Source organism: Diceros bicornis, chromosome 16, assembly GCF_020826845.1.
Source record: "Diceros bicornis minor isolate mBicDic1 chromosome 16, mDicBic1.mat.cur, whole genome shotgun sequence".
In the NCBI taxonomy this organism is placed as follows: Eukaryota; Metazoa; Chordata; class Mammalia; order Perissodactyla; family Rhinocerotidae; genus Diceros; species Diceros bicornis.
Window position 1 is genome coordinate 17,560,575 of NC_080755.1, and position 21,147 is coordinate 17,581,721.

The 21,147-nt window shown below is 39.1% G+C and overlaps 1 protein-coding gene across 7 annotated transcripts in view; it reads right to left on the bottom strand.

The window, feature by feature from the left end:
• The window catches only part of DLGAP1 (DLG associated protein 1), an 843,951-nt gene that overhangs the window by 261,775 nt on the left and 561,029 nt on the right, over nt 1-21,147 (bottom strand). For 2 of the 7 annotated variants that reach the window (XM_058556888.1, XM_058556889.1), the window contains exon 2: nt 5,904-6,017. The exons of the other annotated variants lie outside the window; for them this stretch is intronic. In XM_058556888.1, the coding sequence (XP_058412871.1) occupies nt 5,904-6,017 (114 nt within the window). The remainder of the gene's footprint in view (nt 1-5,903; nt 6,018-21,147) is intronic. 7 annotated transcript variants of the gene reach the window in all.

Consider the following 21,147-nt stretch of genomic DNA (forward strand, 5'->3'; position numbering starts at 1 on the left):
AGAATCACGTGGCTGCAGCTACTATTGTGATCCAGTCAAAGGCTGCTGTGTCTTTCTGCATCAGTTGCACAGACAGAAAAGATGTAGAGAAATCCAAAGAAAAAACTAACCTTGCAGCTGTCTGAGAAGGCCTTCGCTATTAGTGGTCCTGGCCATTTAAGGGAATGGAAGTCTTGGTAAGGAAGGAAAGCTGGAGTAGATAGACAAGCAGCCTGGGCACTTGCTGATGACAGGCTAGCCAGATGTCCTGCTTGTCTGCACCAGCTTAGGGGTGGTTGGACCCCCAAAATGTTAAAGAAACCATAATAAAAATAATCTAAAAAAAGTTAGGTTTAATGATAGTTATGGGTTAGAGAAAAAGAGGATTATTTGCCTTCTAATCCATACGTTTAAGCATTAAAGCTCTAATGGAGACCTTTATTTTTGATAAGACAAAATGAGAATTAGCGCACACTCTTCTATTTCAGGTATAGCCAGTTTATGACTTAAACCACATGTCATTGTTCAGAAGTACAGAAGACCTACCTCTGACGAAGGAATGACCATAATCAAGTGCTATCATCCTCTAATTACAGGATGAGGACGTTTTCTTAATTGAAATAGTGTCATGGGCACTGAATGATGGGCCATTCTAAAGACGGCTATGGTTTATTCAGTCACAGAACAAGAGCAAATTAAACACCCCCTAATGGGGCATGTTTACATTTTCTAGTCTCCCTTCCCACCTCCCTCCTTGGCTCCCTCTCTTCTTCCTTCACTTCTGCAGGTATTTTTTGCTTGTTTACTTTCCAGCCATGGTCCGGGCACTGGGAATAGTACAAACATTGATCTCATTCTATGGAGCTTACATTCTAGAAGGATAGCAGGAAGAGATGGATACGAGAGAAGCATGCCCATAAATGAACAAGATAATTCCAGGAATCATAAATGCCATTAGGAAAATAAGATGGGATGACGTGACAAAGTGGCTGTGGGGGCTGCTTTGACTTGTTTCTCAGAGAAGCCACTAGGAAGAGGTAATATTAGAGAGGAGATCTGGTGACCAATGGAGCCAGCTTTGAGGAGAGTGGGGGAAGAGCTTCCAGGCAGAAGGATCAGCCAGTGTGAAGTCTCTAGAGTAAGAATAAGCCTGGTGTAATCAAAGCCTAGGAACAAACATGCCAGCGTGGCTGGAGACTACTGAGCAAGAGGAAAGTGATGTGAGGAGAGGCTGGGGGGGCAGGGCCAGGTCACGTAGGGTCTTGTAAGCTCATCTCAAATCTTCCTTCAAGGCTGAACTCAGCAATCTCAAAACTCCCTCCAACTGCTCCAGTCTAAATTGATCTCCTTTATGAAATCTATAGCATGTGTCCTCTACATAAGGGGTCAGCAAACTACAGCTCACAGGCAAAGTCCAGCTTGCCTTCTGTATTTATAAATAAAGTTTTATTGGCACACAGTCATGCCCATTCATGTATTATGACTATAGCTGGTTTCCAGTTACAAGGGCATCTTGTATAGTTGTAATGGAGACTGTATGGCCCACAACCTGATCCACATGTTCCTTCTGACTGCTTAATTTGCATAATCATACAATGGCATTTATATACACCACTTGTTTTATGCAACTTTGTGTCATCTCTCCAACTACTTCAGTAAGCTCACTGAAATTGGGGGAAGCAGTATTGCTGGAGGGTTAGAGATGTGGGCTCTGCAACCAGACCGCCCAGTTTTGGATTCCTGCTGGACCAGTAACTAGGTACGTTCTTGGGCAAGTTAATTAACTTCTCTGTGCCTCAATTTCCTTGTCCACTTCCTACCCCACATAGTTATGGGTGGATTAAATGAGGTAATGTCCACAAGCGCACAGGAAGTGCTCAGTAGAGGTCTGTTTTATGGGACTTCTGCACTACTCACAGCACTTGGCGTGTTAAAAGCACACAGATACACCCTCATGATGGATGACATTGGCTTCCAAGGAGACTTTGATGCCTGGTTTCAATTTCTTTTGGTAATGGGGGGGGGGGCAGAAAAATTGAAATACATTAAGCAAAAACTTAAACTACTAATATACTGCCTATTCCCATCATTTTTAAGTCAGGGTTTCGTATTACGAAGTACTCCACAGCTCTGTCCTGGGGGACTTGTCTCTATTCTGCAGGACTGAGAGGGCAGCCTGCTTTCTTGGGCCACCTGAAGCTTGCCTGGCTTCCCAGCGAAGCTGGTATTTGGAGAAGATTTTTTTTTTAGAAAACTTGACCCTAGACCTATGCATTCCAGATTGTATGAGGCCTGTAAAGGCCAGCAGCTGGGGATCAGAGGAGCTCTGAATTGCATGAAGGTTCTTCTGCTCTATCCACCTCTTAGTTACAGAGGTGAGGAGGGAGGTTGGAAAAGGTAAAAGGGGGCAAATTTCTTAGTGTTTGTCTTGCTATTTCTAGGGCCTAGTATAATGCCAGCAACATAATATGATTCTGGGTAAATATGACACTGAATGAACGAGTGAATTCCAATACCAGCTTTGTGTTCACTCACTGTATATGAGCTTAGATAAGTCACTTCACCTCCTTGATTCAGTTTTTCCATCTGTAAAATGGGGATGATGATAGATGTATAATGAATACAGATAATGTGTGTGAATATAGTTTGTGAACTTCAAAGCACCATAAAAATCTGAGAATAAAGGTTAAAAATCTGTCTGTTCGTGGCTATTTTTTAAGTATGGCCAGTCATAAATATCTTGGGGATTAAAAAGCAGTGGTAATTTAGCTAACATCCTTCTATTCACTAAAGTAGATATTCTAGTATAAGAATATAAATGCAAATGAAATGTATATGTAAATACATATGTAAAAATATAAAAATTTCATATATATTTATATATTGTGCAGGATCAGAATTTGCCAACCCAAAATGTGTCTCCTTGGCTTGATTATTTTTAAGGACAAAAGACTCAGAAAGAAACTCTGACCTTTCCCCTAACTGCCTAAAAGAATTTAAGATAGAAGGCCTGTCCCAGGAAGGAGCTATCACCGTAGATAACTAACTCTGGGTGTGGTAGATTGGGAGGAACCTCGTTAAGCCCATTTTTATCAAAATTCTCTCTCTCAGGTCACATTGTCTATAGATGGTCCAACAAACATTTATTTACCAAACATTTGCTTTTCCTTCTCCATGTGAATTGCCTTCCTCTCCTTCAAAGTCCCAAACCACTACCCCCAACATCCTCCTTTGTCCTCAGCTGAAGATGGTATTTAAGGTAGTGGCTTCCGCCATTTTGGTGATTTGCTGTGTTTTCCTGGGGTTCTTCCATGTATACATGTCATTAAACTTTGTTTGATTTTCTCCTGTTATTCTGTCTCATGTCGATTTAATTCTTAGACCTGCCAGAAGAACCTAGAGGGTAAAGGAATAGTTCTTCCTCCTTTACTATAGATATATCATTTATGGTAAGAAATTGGCTCTCCTAAATTGGCCCACAGGCACAAAAATGTATTTCTCTCTCTTCTGGATCTTTGAAAGCAGACTATCTTCTGGTGCTGCCAATTTCTTTTTTCCCTTTAGGCTTCCCCAAACTCAGTTGAAAGAGGATCCTACTAGTTCTGGGAGATCTGTGAGCTAAAGTTATAATCAGGTAGGGGGCTTTTAAAAATCTTTCCTATGGGGAACCTTTAAAGGTGATATGATTCAAGGTAACACCTTCTGTTCTGAATATCTCAAACACTTTGCTGGTTTTTGTGGGCCCTGTCGCCACTTGGTTAATACAGTTTCCATTTTGAATAGATAAGGTGCTCTTACTTTTCTTTCCTTCAGCTTTCCTCTAAGATCCAAATACCTGAATCTAAGATACCAATGCAAACCCCTCAATATTTTTTGTACCACTAAGAAGGAAAGAAACATCACCAATGAAACTCTGACGCTCCATAGATTGTATGATACATTCCAATATCAAAGATATTAAAATGTGAAAAATATGGATCTTAGAATCAAACACCCTTTTAAAGAATACGTGCAAAAATAAGGACAAGAAATGGATATATTCTGGGATAGTAATTATAGAACTTAATGTTTACACTTCTTAGTGACCAAATTAATAATAATAATTAGCATTCATCTATGTCATGCTTTTGCAAAAAACATAAATTCACATAATGTGTCATGATCCTTACAACTGCCTTGAAGAATAAAAAGCGTATTATAATCTCAGCTTGTCAAATAAAGAAACTGAGTTCCAAAGAGGTTAGTAGCAGTCCTGGGTGACACTGTCCCCATGCTGGGGTCTGCTGTTCACAGTCCAAGGATTTTTTCCCTCATATTCAGATCTTGGCTATCATGTGCATAACAACTGTTACTTTATGATCATCTAAAGAACACATATTTCAGAGAAGATAACAACTTCTTAAGAGTTTTAAGGTCTGTCTGGAGGAAAAAAACTTAATAAAACAAAGATTACATGCCTTGAAATAAAAGTTATAAGAAATACTATTTCAGACACGGGAAGGCTTACTTTTAAAAGGCGCTTTCAAAGCACATGTGGTTTTGAGTCCCCACTTCGGGCCACAGTCATAAAGTGTAACTCAATGTAGATAGAGTCAGACATTCTGCACCAGTGATGGTCTGAGAGATGATGGCTGAGAGATGAAGCCACGTGTGAGTGACTCCTTGAGAGCCATTATCTCAGGATGGAAAGTTGGATGGTGAGGTTTGGAGTAATGAAAATGCGTGAGATTTTGGGAAATCTGAGAGCCACAAAAGGAATGAAGACACTTAGAAAGCCGGGACAGCTGAAATGGAGCATATGTCCTGAATTATACCAGGGGAGGCCAGTGCAATTCTATGAGCAGTTCCAGATTGCAGAGATTTGGGAGGAAAACTGATGAACCTAAGGCTGAGGTGGGATGTAAAGCAAAGTTCTATTTCATCAGGAACCAAAAGGCTGGGAGAAATAACTTAGGCATTTGATTGATAAGGTAGAAGTAAAGATGATACAGCAAGGAAGAGCAGTGATTAAAATGGTGGGTATCAATAATAGGTTTATATTTGCAAGACTATCCCTCAGCAGTTGTTGATTTCTTCAACAACTGAGTATGTCAATTAAAGCAACCAGGTAAATGAGGGCACTTGGCTATGGCTGAGGGAGGTCAATCTACGTGGCCTTTCCTGCTGAGGAAGGGTAAATATGAGGAGGAAAAACTGTATCTATGAAAGGAGAGCTAGGGATCTGATACTGACGGAATAATCTGACATTTATGGAATAATCTCAAAGGACTGGAAGTGATATCTATGTTACTCTATTTTAATTCTTCTGGCAGTCCTATGAAATAGGCATTCCAATTTCCATTTTATTGCTGCCAAACTGAGACTCAAAAAGCTGAAATGACTTGCCAAAGGTCATAACAACAAGTAGGAGTCTGCATTTGACACCAAAGCTTTTAATAATATCACTCTACCTCTGATGAATGTATGTTGATTGAGTGCATGAACAAATAAACTTAAAAAAAAGAAAAGCAATGCACGCTCCCACTCAACTGTATTTTTTTTAGTAAAATGTAACTATTGAAATAAGCACAAATATCTTGTCACTAATTTGCTAGCATAGATAAAGAGGGTTTAAAATAATAAATACTTAATTATGAAGTAAAACAGCGTTTGCTGTCTCACAGTTTCACGGCGCCCTATCTACTGTTGTTATCAGACCCTGCTTAAACACAAATGTACAGTTCAGGGGGAATCAGAAAACTTTCAGGACAGACACACCTTTCAAGGGTGGCTTTGGGGGCCTCCAAGCACCCCAGAGGCTTTTCAGTATTTGTAAGGAGGCTTCACCCTGGATTTCAAGTTCCCGCCTACCACTTTTTACAGAAATGGCTGTAATGTATTGGCCTTCTAAGCACTTTTAGTGAGCTCTCAGATTCCCTACTCACTCGGCTCCTTTGCATCTTCTTTGCAGCTGGGAGAACTGCTTTTCTGCTCCACACAGCTTTCAACTTGACAAATGCGACTTGGCATAAATGTCCCTGTAGCCTTTTTAGCTTGCTCTTCTCATAGCAAAAGCAGAAAAAAAGAGCAAGAATAGGAAAATTACAATTACGCGATGTGTAGATCCCAAGGCCTGATTGGTGTTTTCCAATCAGATTTCCCTGGCAACCGCCCCTTCTAACTCCCCTTGAAGCCCGACACTGATGTAAAACTTAATTTGCTTCAGATTGCTTTAAAATTACCTTTTAAGGACAAGAGTAAATACCTACTTCTTTTTAAATAGGCCATATACCCTTTGCCACATCTCCCTCCAAATAACATTTTTAAACATGCTTGAATAGAAGTTTGTCAAGAGTACTAGGCAATGGGCATTTGCTCACTGTGACACTATGGAATTATTCTCACCCATGAACGTTTATAGTTTTCTACAGGGTACCCAGCACTATAGCAGCTGCTGGGTAAATACATACACCAAAAGCATTTTACAAACCACGGTCTCTGGTCTCAAAGGGGTTTACAAGTTTTAAGTGAATCAGGCAAATCTGGGGATGGATGAAGGAAAAGAGTAAAAATAGCTTTAAAGCAAGTCAAACTGAGTTGAGTATTAAATTTCAGTACCTCTGAATTACCTACTGGGTTTGTAGTTTGTTCTCATAAATCCTCTCCCCGGTGGTAAAACTGCTCCTTAGGAGTTGAATGTGTGTGTGTGAAGTACAATGATACCATTGAGAAATGGCACTGCAGGAGAAATGCAGAAGGGCAAGATCTGTGACCTTCCAAGTAGGGGAGGGATCCATGGGCCTATGGGGGCTAGTAGAGAATGTCACTGAGGTGATGGCTGACATCAAAAGGGGCACTATCAATTAGGAAGATGCCCTTGTGACACCATATCAGGAACTAGTAACTAAGATATTACATTCCAGTACAATGTGGGGACAGGGGAGGAAAGTGAATTTTATTGGTTGTTGACTCTGTATTTTGACTGTAGTGGACATCTGTGGGTTTTGCTACCCTCATTCTACTTCAGGTTCTTGTAGTCATATCCCTGTGATTTTGCTTTGGGGAAACCTTCCTCCCTCCACTTGAGGTCCATGTGTTACAGGAGTTGGGCTCAGCCAATCAGCACATCACATTTCTCAGCTCCATTGCTTGGCTCAGGGCTGAGTGTTTGATCTAAGTCTGTTCAATTAGCAAGCATCTCTGAACCTTGGGATGCTGAGACAAAGATATTTTCTCTCTCACTACATCAATAGGGAAGCAATCAGCCTTAGGGCCTGCTGGTAGCCATTTTATAATTCCTAACACACAAACATTATTTCGCAGAATACACCAACCCGATGCTGTTATTAATCTCAATTCAAAGATGAGAAAATTGAGACTTAGTGCTATTAAATAACTTACAGTAAACTTTACAGCTAGTACATCTGAGTCAGAATTGAAAGGCAGGTTTCTCTTACTCAAATTTCTATGCATCATTTCATGCTGCTGTCTATAAGTCTCAAAACTTAGTAATTTTCCATTAAACATAAAACTCGAGTGTTAATGCTGGGAGATACAATGCTATAACATTTTTTTTTTTAAAGATTTTATTTATTTATTTTTTCCCCCAAAGCCCCAGCAGATAGTTGTATGTCATAGCTGCACATCCTTCTAGTTGCTGTATGTGGGACGCGGCCTCAGCATGGCCGGAGAAGCGGTGCGTCGGTGCACGCCCGGGATCCGAACCCGGGCCGCCAACAGCGGAGCGCGTGCACTTAACCGCTAAGCCACGGGGCCGGCCCTGCTATAACATTTTGAAAATTGTAACAAGTAGTGAGGGTTAGATGCTTGGAAGAACCAAAAGACCTCAAAGTAATGTCCACAGGACACACATCACTGAGCAGTTACAGTTGACTACAAGTTTTAGTGACTATAAGAACAAAAGAATCTTACAAGGTTGCAAGATAAAAACAACAGAGGTTTAGGTCTTTACACTGACTGTTTAGAACACTTTCTTAGTTTTTAATGCAACTCTTCATTTCTAACATGTCTTTGGAGGCATATCTGCTGGCTTGCAATGGCTAGCTGAGCTATCATATTTTTCCATTATTGTTGCAGTCACTTGTGTGGTGGTGTCTGGCTACCACATCCCCTGTGATTTGTAGCTATAATTTCAAAAACCGAGTTCCATGAGGCAAACTAGAATTCTGTCTGGTATTCAGAAGCAGAGATGTAGGTAAGGTTAGTGATCTTCCTCCTGAGTCAATAGAAGCCCAGATACAGAAATATCATTCACCAAAACTAAACTTCAGTGTTGGCTAAAATCTTATAAATCTCTCAGCATGTATGAGGCCCCCACTACTTGTCAAATGCTTATGAATATGGACCTTTTTCCTTAGAATTTAAAATCTGATAATTATATAACAAACAAATAGTACAGCTATTTTCCAAATGCTTATGAGTATGGATTTTTTCCTTAGGAAAAAGTCTGATAATCTTATTATGAACAAATGGTATAGCTAGTTTAGAGTCTATAAAATATCAAGCCAATCATCTCTGGTATTAATACTTTTGAAATAAACTTCAGCAAATATTTTCCTTTAGTTTCTTTACCATTAATTTTGGGAAGCAAGGCTGTTAATTATTATACTTGTGAATCATTAACTTAGCTTTTTGGTGTCTATAAAGAAAAAAACAATAGATTTACAAAGGGATACAACTCAAAATTTCCTGCTTTTCATCACTGTCATCAGATTACTACTGCATCTTGGTGCTGTTTGGACTTTTTATTCCAAGTTACATTCACAACACCTAAAAGTACACTGCATTCAAATGGGTCAAAATAGAATCTTTCCTTCACGAATCCCATTCATTCTAATTCAATAAAACTATTATCTTTCAAGTTATGTGAATCTAGTTCTTGATCTCTAGAAAGAACTAAATATTTTGGGCATCTATGCACACGTGTAATATAAAATTCCACTTTAATAATCATCGTATGGGGAAGCTACCTCTTGAGGATCAGTACTTTAAGCCTATATTTCAGCCCATTTCCTCTAGGCAGCATGATATCTAGAAGTAGCAGGAGTTGTTACACAAGCATGTGCACAGATGAGTGTGATACACTCAACAGCTAGCTAAACCAGTATTTCCAGACTGGCTCAAGCTCCATTGAAAGGAAATGTCCCAACTGGAGTATTCATTGTAGGGTTCGAGGTAAGGTTCCTTAGACCAAACTCTATTATGGGATTCTCTTCCTTCACTTAGTGGTTAAGCTGGAGTTAAAAGCACCATTTCTTTTGTGACTTTTTCAAAATACTTTGAAAGCATTTTTTCATTTATTCCATGCATATTAATTGAGCATATTATTGTGAAATAGGTGCTGCCTTAGGTACTGGGGATATAGCAACGTATAAACAGAAAAAAAAATCTGCCTTCATGGGGAAGGAGGAAGACAGACATTAATAAAATAAGTAAAATGTATGTGAGATGGTGATATGTGCCACGGAGGAAGAGAAAGCAGAGGAGGGGGAACAGAGAGGATGTGGATGAGGGAGGGTGGTGGGCTACGCAATATTAAAGAGCATGGCCTTTGAAGGCCTCATTGAGAAGGTGACCTCTGAGTAAAGATCGAATGGGGGAGGGAGTTAGCCCTGAGATCCATAGGGAGAGTGCACAAGTCCAAAAGAAGAGTAAGTGAGAAGGTCCTGAGGGGTAACACAGCTGCAATGCTGACCAGCAGAGGTCGAGTGGGTGGAGTGGAGTGAGGGGAGATGGAAGATGAAGACAGCCTGATGATGGGCAGGTGTGGGGTCCAGATCACATGGACTTTGCAGGCCATTATAAGGACTGTGGCTTTTACTCAGGGTGAGATGGGAACAGACTGAAGATTTTGATGATAGATGTGCCACGTTCTGGTTTAAAAGGATCACTTAGGTTGCTGAGTTGAGAATGACTAGAGGGGATATGGGTGGAATCAGAGGGACAAGTCAGGAGGCTCATGCAATAATCCAGACTAGAGTTGAAGGTGAGGAATGGTGGTAGTGTTGGGGGTCAGGAGAATATAGGGCCACTAGGTTTCCTAACCATGATTTGGATGTGGGGATTGAGAGAAAGAGAGGGGAGTCAAGGACGACGCCAAGGTTTTTGGCCTGATCAACTGGAAGGATTGAATTGCTATTAGTTGAGATGAGGAGGCCTAAGGGAGGCACAGATTGGGGGACAAAGATTAGGAGTTCAGTTTTGGGACATATTAAGCTTGAGATGCCCATGAGATGTCTAAGTAGGGATTGAAGAGGGACCTGGATATGTAAGTTTGAGAGTTCAGGAAATCTGGGCTGGGAAAAGAAATGTGAGTATTCGCATGGCATTTAAAGTTCTGAGAATGAATGAGGTGACCTAAGAAATGAGTGTTGGTAGAAGACAGAAGTGGCTCAACAGCTGTGCCAGTTTGGCACTGATCCAACTTCAGGCCTTGGGGAGCTAAGAAGGAACAAGCAAGGCCGTCTGAGAAGGATCAATGAGGTGTATCGTTCTGGAAGCTGAGTGAGGAAAGTTTTTCAAGGAGAAAGGAGTAATGAACTGTCACAGTGATTTTTTTCTGGTCCTAATCCCACTGGGACACTAAATCAGCAACATTCATTTTACTCCTTGGTCATTAGCTGCTTTATACAAAGAGTTCTGCTTTTCATTAATTAGCTTTATCTTCCCAGCAAGATGCAAGCTTCTTGAGAGCAAGGCTATTGTTTTCTTTTTCTCTCTCTCTAGAGCAGTAGCTTTTAAACAGTTTTTGACTACGTTTCACAGTAAGAAATACGTCTTATTTTGGAAACCAGTATATGCATATATACAACTGGAAGAAAGAAATACTTAACCTCTCTGCATGCCATGCATTCTGCCTTCTTTTTTATTCTCCTCTATTGTATTCTATTTGATTAAAAATAATGTTGCTCGTGACCCACTGAATTGATTTCATTAACCACTAATTGGTTGTGACCATTGGTTTGAAAAACACTGCTTTTAGAGCATCCAGTATAAAGCATCCATTCACTATTAATCAGAGAGACATTATTCATCTTCGTTTCTCCCAAAGTACCTTCTGTAAAGTAAATGCTTAGTATGCGCTTATTGAATGAGTAGCTTTGAATACTTCTCAAATTGAGCTCTCTGGTCCTTAGTTACCGTTACTTTTACGGATTGTACTTGTCTAGAAGAATATTTCCTAAAAGCTCTCTATCTTCAGAATGAGGACAGACAGGAGTGTGTTTTTGAATTGGCCTCCTATGTAGCCGAGAGTCAGAGAACTCACTGGCCAGGGTTGGAGCTGCCCAACCAAATGGAGTGAGTCCACCAATTGGGTCAGTATCACATGTGCAAAGCAAGAGCAGGCAGCCTGATGTTGAATGTGTTTGCACGTTCTTATGTATCAACCTCCAGGGGCAGGCGCTATGGGGTGCAAAACATTTTTAAAAACTAAAGTAAATAAACAAACAAATAAGGAAATAAAAGGCTTTCATTGACTTTAGAAAAATCCTGTCCTTTTATTCTAATTTATATGGTATTTGATGTCAATATGAAACATCTCTCATTTAGGAACAGGAGGAAAAAAATTCCATTAAATATTCATGACCAAAATGGATGGAACTGGGCCGGCCCGGTGGCTTAGTGGTTAAGTGCATGCGCTCTGCTACTGGCGGCCTGGGTTCGGATCCCGGGCGCGCACCGACACACTGCCTCTCCGGCCATGCTGAAGCCACGTCCCACATACAGCAACTAGAAGGATGTGCAACTATGACGTACAACTATCTACTGGGGCTTTGGGGAAAAAAAGGAGGAGGATTGGCAATAGATGTTAGCTCAGAACTGGTCTTCCTCAGCAAAAAGAGGAGGATTAGCATGGACGTTAGCTCAGGGCTGATCTCCCTCACAGAAAACAAACAAACAAAAAACAACAACAACAAAAAAAACAAAAGCAAAATGGATGGAACTGGGACAAAAATCATTTGTAACAACATGTTTTAGAATTTTGAAGTGTTCAACTATCAACTAAGAAACGATGTGTAATTCAACCTAGACATTTCATTGAAGGAATCTTTAAAACAAGAGCCTGGTACGTAGTAAGCCCTCAATAAAATGTTAGGTAATGTTTAAATACTTCCCCAAAGAGAATGTGGCACACAGAAGAAAACGGAATATTTTTCCACCATGTAATTCATCTTCAGGTAGTTTTTCACTTATAGGGAAGGAGCATAGTGCAATGAATATACAGCCACACATCGTATAACCACATTTTGGCCAAGATGGACCGCATATAAGACAATGGTCCCATAAGATTAGTACCATATAGCCTAGGTGTGTAATAGGCTGTACCATCTAGGTTTGCGTAAGTACACTCTATGATGTTCGCACAAGGATGAAATTGCCTAACAACACATTTCTCAGAACATAGCTATGTTGTTAAGTGATTCATCACTGTAGTACAGATTTTGGAATCAGGATAACCCAGGTTCAAATCTGACTCTACTACTTACAGACACGTGATTTTGGCCCAGTTACCTTAATATCTTTTAACCTTAGCGTTCTCAAGCATAAAATGAGGACAGTAACATACTTTAGGGACTTACTATAAGGATAAAGATGATATAAAATTATATATATGTATATATATGTAATGTGTACTAAATAAAAGCTTGTTTATTGGAATTCAGATGGTATTTTCATGTAGGAATCATGTTGTGAGTGATGATTAAGTTCCCACATGGGGCCAACCCCTACAGCCTATTTAACTCATAACAGAGCTGAGCCATGAGGGAATATGCAATAATTCCAAAGCTCTTTGAGCCTGGAGGTGGCAGGGGGCTTGGGGTGGGGAAGATCCATGCACTTGGGGGAATCTCCAGAGGCCTGTGTGTAAGGGATGATGGGTCAGTCAAGGTTCTCAGAGCAGAACAGAAAACAGAGATTTATTTTAAGAAACTGACTCACATGATTACGGGGGTTGGCAAGTGTGAAACCCGTAGGGCAGGCTGGTAGGCTGGCAACTCAGCCAGGAGCTGATGTTGCAGTCTGAAGGCAGAATTTCTGCTGCTCAGGGAAATCTCACTTTTGCTCTTAGGACTTTCAACTGATTGGATGAGGCCCACCCATATTATTGAGGGTAATCTCCTTTCCTTAGAGTCAACTGATTGGGGATAGTAACCATATCTACAAAATTCCTTCACAGTGACACCTAGATTAGTGTTAGGTTAAATAACTGGGTACTCTAGCCTAGTCAGATGGCTACAGAGAACTAACTATCACAGATGGGAACTCGAGTGGCAACTTCTAGGGTAGTGGGTGCAAGACTTCAGAGGCAGACAGGGCCACCACACCGCTTATTGATATACAGGTTCTCTTCAGTTGTGAGCTGCATGTGCTCCCTTCATTCTTCTAAGGAGTTAGTTTGGATCAAAGACATAAGTGGAAATACCAACTCCCTAACCAGCTGTTCAGGAGGTCCCCAAAGGCCATCCAAGCAGAGTGAGCCTCTCTATGCTGGCTTTGCACCCAGTGCCTAGCAGAGTGCCTGGCACGTCAATCTAACTGACAAGTTTTTAAGAGCAAGGGAGTCATTCATGAAATTTTCGTTTCTTTTTGACAAATGAACAGGAAAATCTACAGTCACCTGAAACATCATACCATATGAAATAAATAGGAATTTCAGAGACTGATCTTTTATTTAAACCCTTCTATATTCTAAAATACCAAGAATTCCATAATGACCTGCTTAAATAAAACAAATATAGAGCTAACCTAGAAAAAAAAATTTACTCTAATCACCTGAACATAATACTAATATAATACATCACATTATTTTAAAACCATTTGCTTACAAATCTGTCTCACCCACTAATCTGTAAGCAACTTGAGAGGAGGGATGATGTCATTTGTCTGGCAGAGACTACATCTTATTCATGCTTATATTCCCAGTTCTAAGGAAAGTATAAAATAAAATAGCTCATGAAATCTTTTATTACATCACCTGAGTTATAACCTGATTTATTAATCAGTTGGGAAGTGTGGGAAACTTTAGTGCTGGATTTTCCTCCACCAATGGCAGGGAGGAAACCTGGCATTAGATGTAGGCAAGTAGAGATCTCAGCAGAACAGGTCAGGAGGGGCCCCTGTGCATGAAGGAGCTGGTTGGGGGGTATAGTACCATGGTGTTGGGTTGGCGGGGGGGTGGCGGGGTGGACACATCCAGAGGAGAGTCTTTGGTAGCCTCTAGGGACCTGCAGTTGGATGTTTCTGTGGAGGTCTTCAGGGAACTGCAACCACATCCCAAAGCAGGGTCAATGAACTCCACCAGGCCCAGAGAGCCCATCACCAGACTGTGGCAGGACCAGTTGAGCAGAATCCTAAAATTGTCATCTCACCCACTGTATTCCAAAGTACACTCATCCTCAGAAACGCTCTGTGGAAGAGGGTTCCAAGACGGAAGAGGTTTGGCTCTATATAGCATTGCTCTCATAGAGAGTTGCCATCCATATTAGCATCTCAAAGATTCCAGGATATCTGCCAATAAAGAAACCTGAGTATATTACTCAGTTTATCAAATTCAATTCCTCTTCTTCACGTGAACATCTATGCACATCATGCTTTGATAGAACTGGGCTAGAATCCAGATCTCTTCTCTCTTGAACCTGTGTGCCTTCAGCTTTATCATATTGTAACTATTTATCTATCCACCAAACTCAACAAAATGAAAAAATAATTAATCTATATGAATACTTTTCAACAATTTGTAAAATTGCTTTGATCTTGCAGTATGGATACATAGAGGACAAAAATAGAAGGTGGCTTTTATGTGTAGAAAGGAGGAACCGTAACAAAACCTAATCTTCGGGAACTTACACATTGTGTCAAGCCTACACCATTATTTGTTCCACTCAAGGAGTCTGTACAAACAAAATACAGCAAAAGAGAAGTGAAAGTGGTGCTGGCCTGTAAAAATAGGTGTCACATGTCTTGCATTTCATATCACAAATCTAGCCCATACAAACCTTTTATGGTAAAAGCTCTAATGAGGTAAGAATGTCTTATTCAGGATAATAAATGATTATCTTTAGATGTAGAAGAATCTTTGCTAATGGCACGCACACTCCTGTATTCCTTCTATGGCCAAATATTGACTGGAATTCAGGCTTTCATATTCTCTCTCTCGCACACACATGAACACATACACACACTTCATATTCAGTGACGATGTTTTTCCTATTACAGAAGCTGTGAACTACCTACGGACAGTAACAACGCAGATGTATTTCATTTGAGAAAGGATTTTTTCAGTCTTTTTTTTTTCTTTCTTTACCTTTTTGGTAATGAGTCAAACTGACCTGATTTGTGTTCTTTGAATATTCATACTTCCTAGTAACAATGCTGGCTTTCTGCAATTCACATACACCTCACTACAGCTGGATGAGTGGGCACTTAACCTCCTACTCAAGTTTGCAATTGTTTGTGCAGAGTAAAAAATTCTGAATTAATAGGAAAGCTCTACTTATGACATCCTATTTGACAAAAAGAAATTATTTTCTTTTTCCCTGAGACAGATTTGGACAACATCCAGAAAAAAACAAAACAAAACAAAACAAAACAAACTGTTTTGTGTCAGAATGTCCACAGGGAACGTTTTTTTTTAGGAGGACATAGTTCTTAAATCATAAAAAAAAAAATTTACGTGGCTTCCTTGTTTCTACCCAAACCAGTCAAATGTCCCTGATCTCACTGGAATAAGTCTGAAACATACAGAATATGTTCTGGGAGTGAGTCGGCCATTGAGGGGTAGGAAGAGGTGGGAAAGGGGGGCATCTTAGTGCTCCCACCACCACCACCAAGGCAGAGGGGGTGAGACTACTTTCTCTCTTGTACACCCACCCATCTGGCAACTCGGATTTCTTTTCTTCTTTTATCCAAGATGCTCCTAGATGTAAGCTTTTCTTTTAAAAGAGTGAATTGAGTATTTATTTAGAATTAAAAAAAGAATAAAAACAGATTCCAAATTTTAAAAAAGTGACAATACTGCAAACATCACACAATCCATAAAAATAATACAATGTCCTTATTAATCACCTAACAGACCTCTATTGTACTTTTCCCCAGAATTTATGGCTCATATTCTGATTGACTCTTTATATGACAATGATTTTATAGTATTATTATTATTATTATTATTATTTTGGTGAGTAAGATTAGCCCCGAGCTAACATCTGTTGCCAATCTTCCTCTCTTTTGTATGTGGGACGCTGCCACAGCACGGCTTGATGAGCAGTGTGTAGGTCCACGCCTGGGGTCAGAACCAGCGAACCCCGGGCCGCCGAAGTAGAGTGTGTGAACTTAACCACTACACCACCAGGCCAGCCCCTATAATATTATTTTTTATAGGAGAAATAGAGATATTTTCCTGAATGTAAATTTTGACCTGATTTCAGTTCTAATAAATAAATGGGGCAGGCAAGAGAAACTCATAAACAATTTTCCCTCTCTGGGATTTTTATGGATGGCTTTCTGAACGAGAATCACATAAGTAACAATTGATTTTTCCGCTCAATTTTGTAGGAGGCATAATTTTCTTGAATTTTCTATGAATGGAGAAATACAGTTATTTGTTTTGTTTTGATTTACAAAACATCTTTCCTTTGTTCTCATGTTACACAGAAACCAAAAGGAGACATAAAGATTGTGTTTGGGAGTCATTTGGGTATCACGAAATATTTAAATCAGAAGCTCTTAGCACACGTGATCAATAGAAGTAGAGGGATACTGGGGATCTGAGCTGATTCCCCTTTGGAGTATTATCATAGGCTAGTATAGGAGGATTCAACTCAGACAAAATTTTAATATCTTTATTAAAGTACTTGGGGATATACTTTACAGAAGATAGAGTACCTCAGTGTAAAATGCTATTATTGCATTAATTTAGTTAACAATGAAAAATTCACAATCCATTTCTATAGAAGTTGATAGAATAAGGAAAGCATTGACTGAAAGACTGAATATATAAAAATAATATCTGCAATTTATTCAACTGATAAGTTGGTATAAAGATTTATTTACTAGGTGATTCATTATGGCATTGTTTGTAAAAGCTAAAAATGTGATAGTGAATAGCGTTGCTCAGTGTGTACTGTTAATATGCTAGTTCCTTAATACATAATGTTAAAATATAGTAGAATGAGATCTTCATGAAGGCAGGGATTTTGTTTTGTTCAAGTCTGTATTCTCAGTGTCTGGAAGTGTGCCCAGCACATGATAGAAGAGCATTAAACATTTGCTAAATGAATGAACACTCCCATATAGTGAAGCATTTCACAGCTATTAAGAGGAATGAGGTGGATCTACATGCACTGACGTGGAAAGAAGACCAGTATATTTTATAAAGTACAAGAGCCAAGTGCTGAACAGTATTTACATATGATACCCAGTCAGTTAAAAATGAAGGAAAAAAGTGCGTGTATACATATATATTTTTGTGTTTGAATACATGTATAAAATATCAGAAGGAAAATGTTAAAATGATAATAGTGGTGGTTATCTTTAGGAAGTAGGAATGGGGAGACTGGGAAGCAGGGGGCTTTTACTTTTAACTCTATGCCATTCTGTATAGTTTGTACTTTTTCAGAATTAACATATGTAACTTCTTAGACTTTGGGTGGTAACATGATGCAGTCTACACAGAGGTCGAAATATAATGATGTACACCTGAAATTTATAAAATATTATCAACCAATGTGACCTCAATAAAAAATTAATTAAATTAAAAATAACCCTTTTATTAAAAAATGAATTCTGTGGCAAAACCCCCAAGCCACTTTTTTTTTTTTTTTTTTTTTGGTGGGAAAGATTCCCCCTGAGCTAACATCTATTGCCAATCTTTCTTTTTTGCTTTTCCCCTCTCCCCAAAGCCCCAGTGCATGGTTGTATATTCTAGTCCTAAGTCCTTCTAGTTCTTCTATGTGAGCTGCCACCACAGCATAGCAACTGACAGATATGTGGTGTGGTTCTGCAACAGGGAAATGAACCTGGGCCGCTGAGGCGGTGAGAGTGCTGAACTTTAACCACTAGACCCTCAGGGCTGGCTGGCTCCAACCCATTTTTCTTTAAAGAAATGAAATCTGTGGAAAGACCACCAATTTACAACCAACATAGGTCTGTTTTGTGATATTGTCTTTACGTTATCTCAATCTATGGATACTACTCTATCACCTGCAAAGAAAACCTAAAGAACAGATTTTAACTGTAAATTGATAAAAGTTGGGTAGGAAAAGCAGAAATTAAAATCTTTAAAGAACTATTATTAAAGAATATATTTTGTTTTCCTAGTTTTTCAGCTTGGGCTAGAATTTTATATTCAAAGTTAAGAAAATTTACATGTAACTCTATGTAAAGATCCATATGTTCTGTGTCAGTGTGCACAACTTATTTTCAATGAGATAAAATAGCTTATTTAAATGCTGAATTTTCCCATTGGGTTTAGACAATTCAGCTGTTTATCCAGCCGCACTCTGCTTAAAAATAGATGGGATGACATTTGTGGGAGCTTTTTAAAAAATATCCTTTGGAGAAAGAAGCAGAACCCTAACGCCACATTTACCATTTATATCATATAAGAAAGGCAAGTTTTATTTTATGAGGATTTCATGTATATTATTCTCTTTTCTAACATATAAACTATAGCTCTTTTGGAACCAATCGTATTCATTGGATGTATAAGGGCATCTCACCTGAGTTTTACCTTTCGGTGATTGTAATTAATTTAATGGAAACCTAAACATGGTTGGAAAGGGTCCCTTATAATTACATATTAAGATTTTGCTCTTCTTTTACCTTTCTATTTATGTACTTTTCCCCTATCATTCTTGAGTGCCTGCAATGTGGCAGGCACCGTGGTTACAAGAATGAATATAAAGATGATTTTGAGTATATTTTACCTGACTTTATAGACCTATTTAATAATGTTTATATCAACCTGCCAAAAATAAGAAGTGGTTAATATTAGCCTTAAACCTGCTGTCATACGATGCCACAGAGTGCAGGATAAGAATTAAAATAGATTGAGGTGAAAATATGCTGTCACCCAAAATTTCAAACCGAGTAGATATACAGGAGAACTATAGTCAATTAAACTATGAAACATTAAAATCAGTGTTTCAATCTTGGTAGCATTGCTGATGGCGAAGGATTATGACACCAGGAGGAAATGAAACCAAATGCATCACTTTCCTACTCAGAAAAATACACCTATCTTAGAATCCTAGAGATTTTATTTATTAAAAAATACACTTCAGCAGGAAATTGCATTTATTGGGTAATATGAAAGAGGAAATCAGATCTGTGTGAGGGCATAGGTGTAAGTCATCACTATGCAACATTTCTATCCGCAATTTTTATAGAAGTTTTCTCTGAGTACTCATAGAACGTAATGGAATTAGATTCTCTATATTCCTTCGTCAAGCGTTCTCCTGACCCTGAATGCTGTCACACAGATGGCAGGTGAATGGTATTTGCCCACTGAGGAGGAATTGCACTTTTTCCTCCTCCTGTTATGTGACTTGAATACCTGGCTCCTTCCATTTCGGGCTTGCCACCTGCTCCTGCTCCCAGGTAGCCGGCTGACCTGAAGCCACCGCAGTGGGTGGTCAGGTTAAGAGGGAGAAAGAATTCTCAACCACACATTCTTCCTCTCCTCTAGGAATCTACCTCTCAGAGGTAGCCTAAGTGGCCCTCCTGCTGGCCACATTGTTTCATCACTGCTGTATTTTTCTTTTCTTACATTCTGTGGATGCTTTTAATGGTCTGCCCCCTCCCTACCCAAGAGCAGGGATTTTGTGTTTTCTTTTACATAGCATGGTATAGTTCTGAGCACCCTGAGGCAATCTGTAAAAGTGATAAATACTAATGATGAACAACGAAGCAGGCTCTTGAGGCCCTGGGGCTGGCTACAGGAGAATTCGGAATGAGGGAAATAATAAATCAATTTCTAACACAAAGGCAAGATTTAGCCTCTCATTAGATCCAACTGCTACATGTGAAAAAGCGTGTTAATAAAATGGCACAGAGATTTTGTGACGGGGGGGCCAAGTGTGTGGACTAGGCTTTCAAGATGTGTTTTTCATCTTCTTTCCAATTTTGGGTGTCATGATGTAGCAGGATTTTGGAATTTAAACATATGTTATTTTCTTTCCTCTTTTCCTTTTACATTTAAACTTCCACTATCATGAATTAGCTCTCCCTCCTCAATAACTTGGAGTGTTTATTTCTTTTCTATAAAAGTGAAGCATTTAGACATAAGGCGATATTTAAGTATTTTCCCTCTTATGACTCCTTTCAGCTCTATTTTTATGTGATTTTTGACTCAGTTGTGAATACATTAATTTTGTCAAGCAATGGACTTATTAATCTTATACTTTATACAAATGTATCCTCTTCATAAACCAAATTTTCAAAAATATCAAATTTTAAAAAAACAGACATGATTTATAATTTCGTTTTGAGAAAGCAAAATATCCCAGGTTATAAAAGTCACATGCAGTGATGAATGCACATACTAAACATTTTTTCTCTCTCCAGATTCCATGGTAGTTGGGAAAAGAGACAATTTTTTTTTAACTAGTACATTACTAGTTGATGACATCTAATTTCTTAGTAATTAAAAATAATGTAGATTGGGATGGAGCCATGGAATTGAAACAATGGGGAGGAGAGAGAAATAGATTCAGAAACTGTGTCAGAATAAGAGCTGACCATGTGCAAGAGAGCGTCAGTGAGTGGGTAAAAGGACAGAGTTTTCCTGGTGTTTTAGCCCAACAAAATTACTCTCCTATCACAAGCACAGGAACTGATTACAGAGAAATAAAATCTAGTAAAAATATAACTAGTCTACTTGAGATAAGAAAATATTAAAATGTTAGTTGTTCTTTTTTCAAGGCAATTTTTTTTTTTTGTTTTTTTTTAGCAATTCACCCATTTAACCACACTTATCCAGGTCTTTCAGTTGTTAAGAACTATTCCATTGTATGGTTTATAAACAAATATGACTAGGCATTCTCAGTAGTTGTAAAGCACAGTAACTGGGCATGGCTGGTACACATATCTGGATCACGTTCAAGGCCTGGCATTGTGCCTTGCACACACAGGAAGTGTTCAAATTGTACATGTTTGATGTACGTGGGA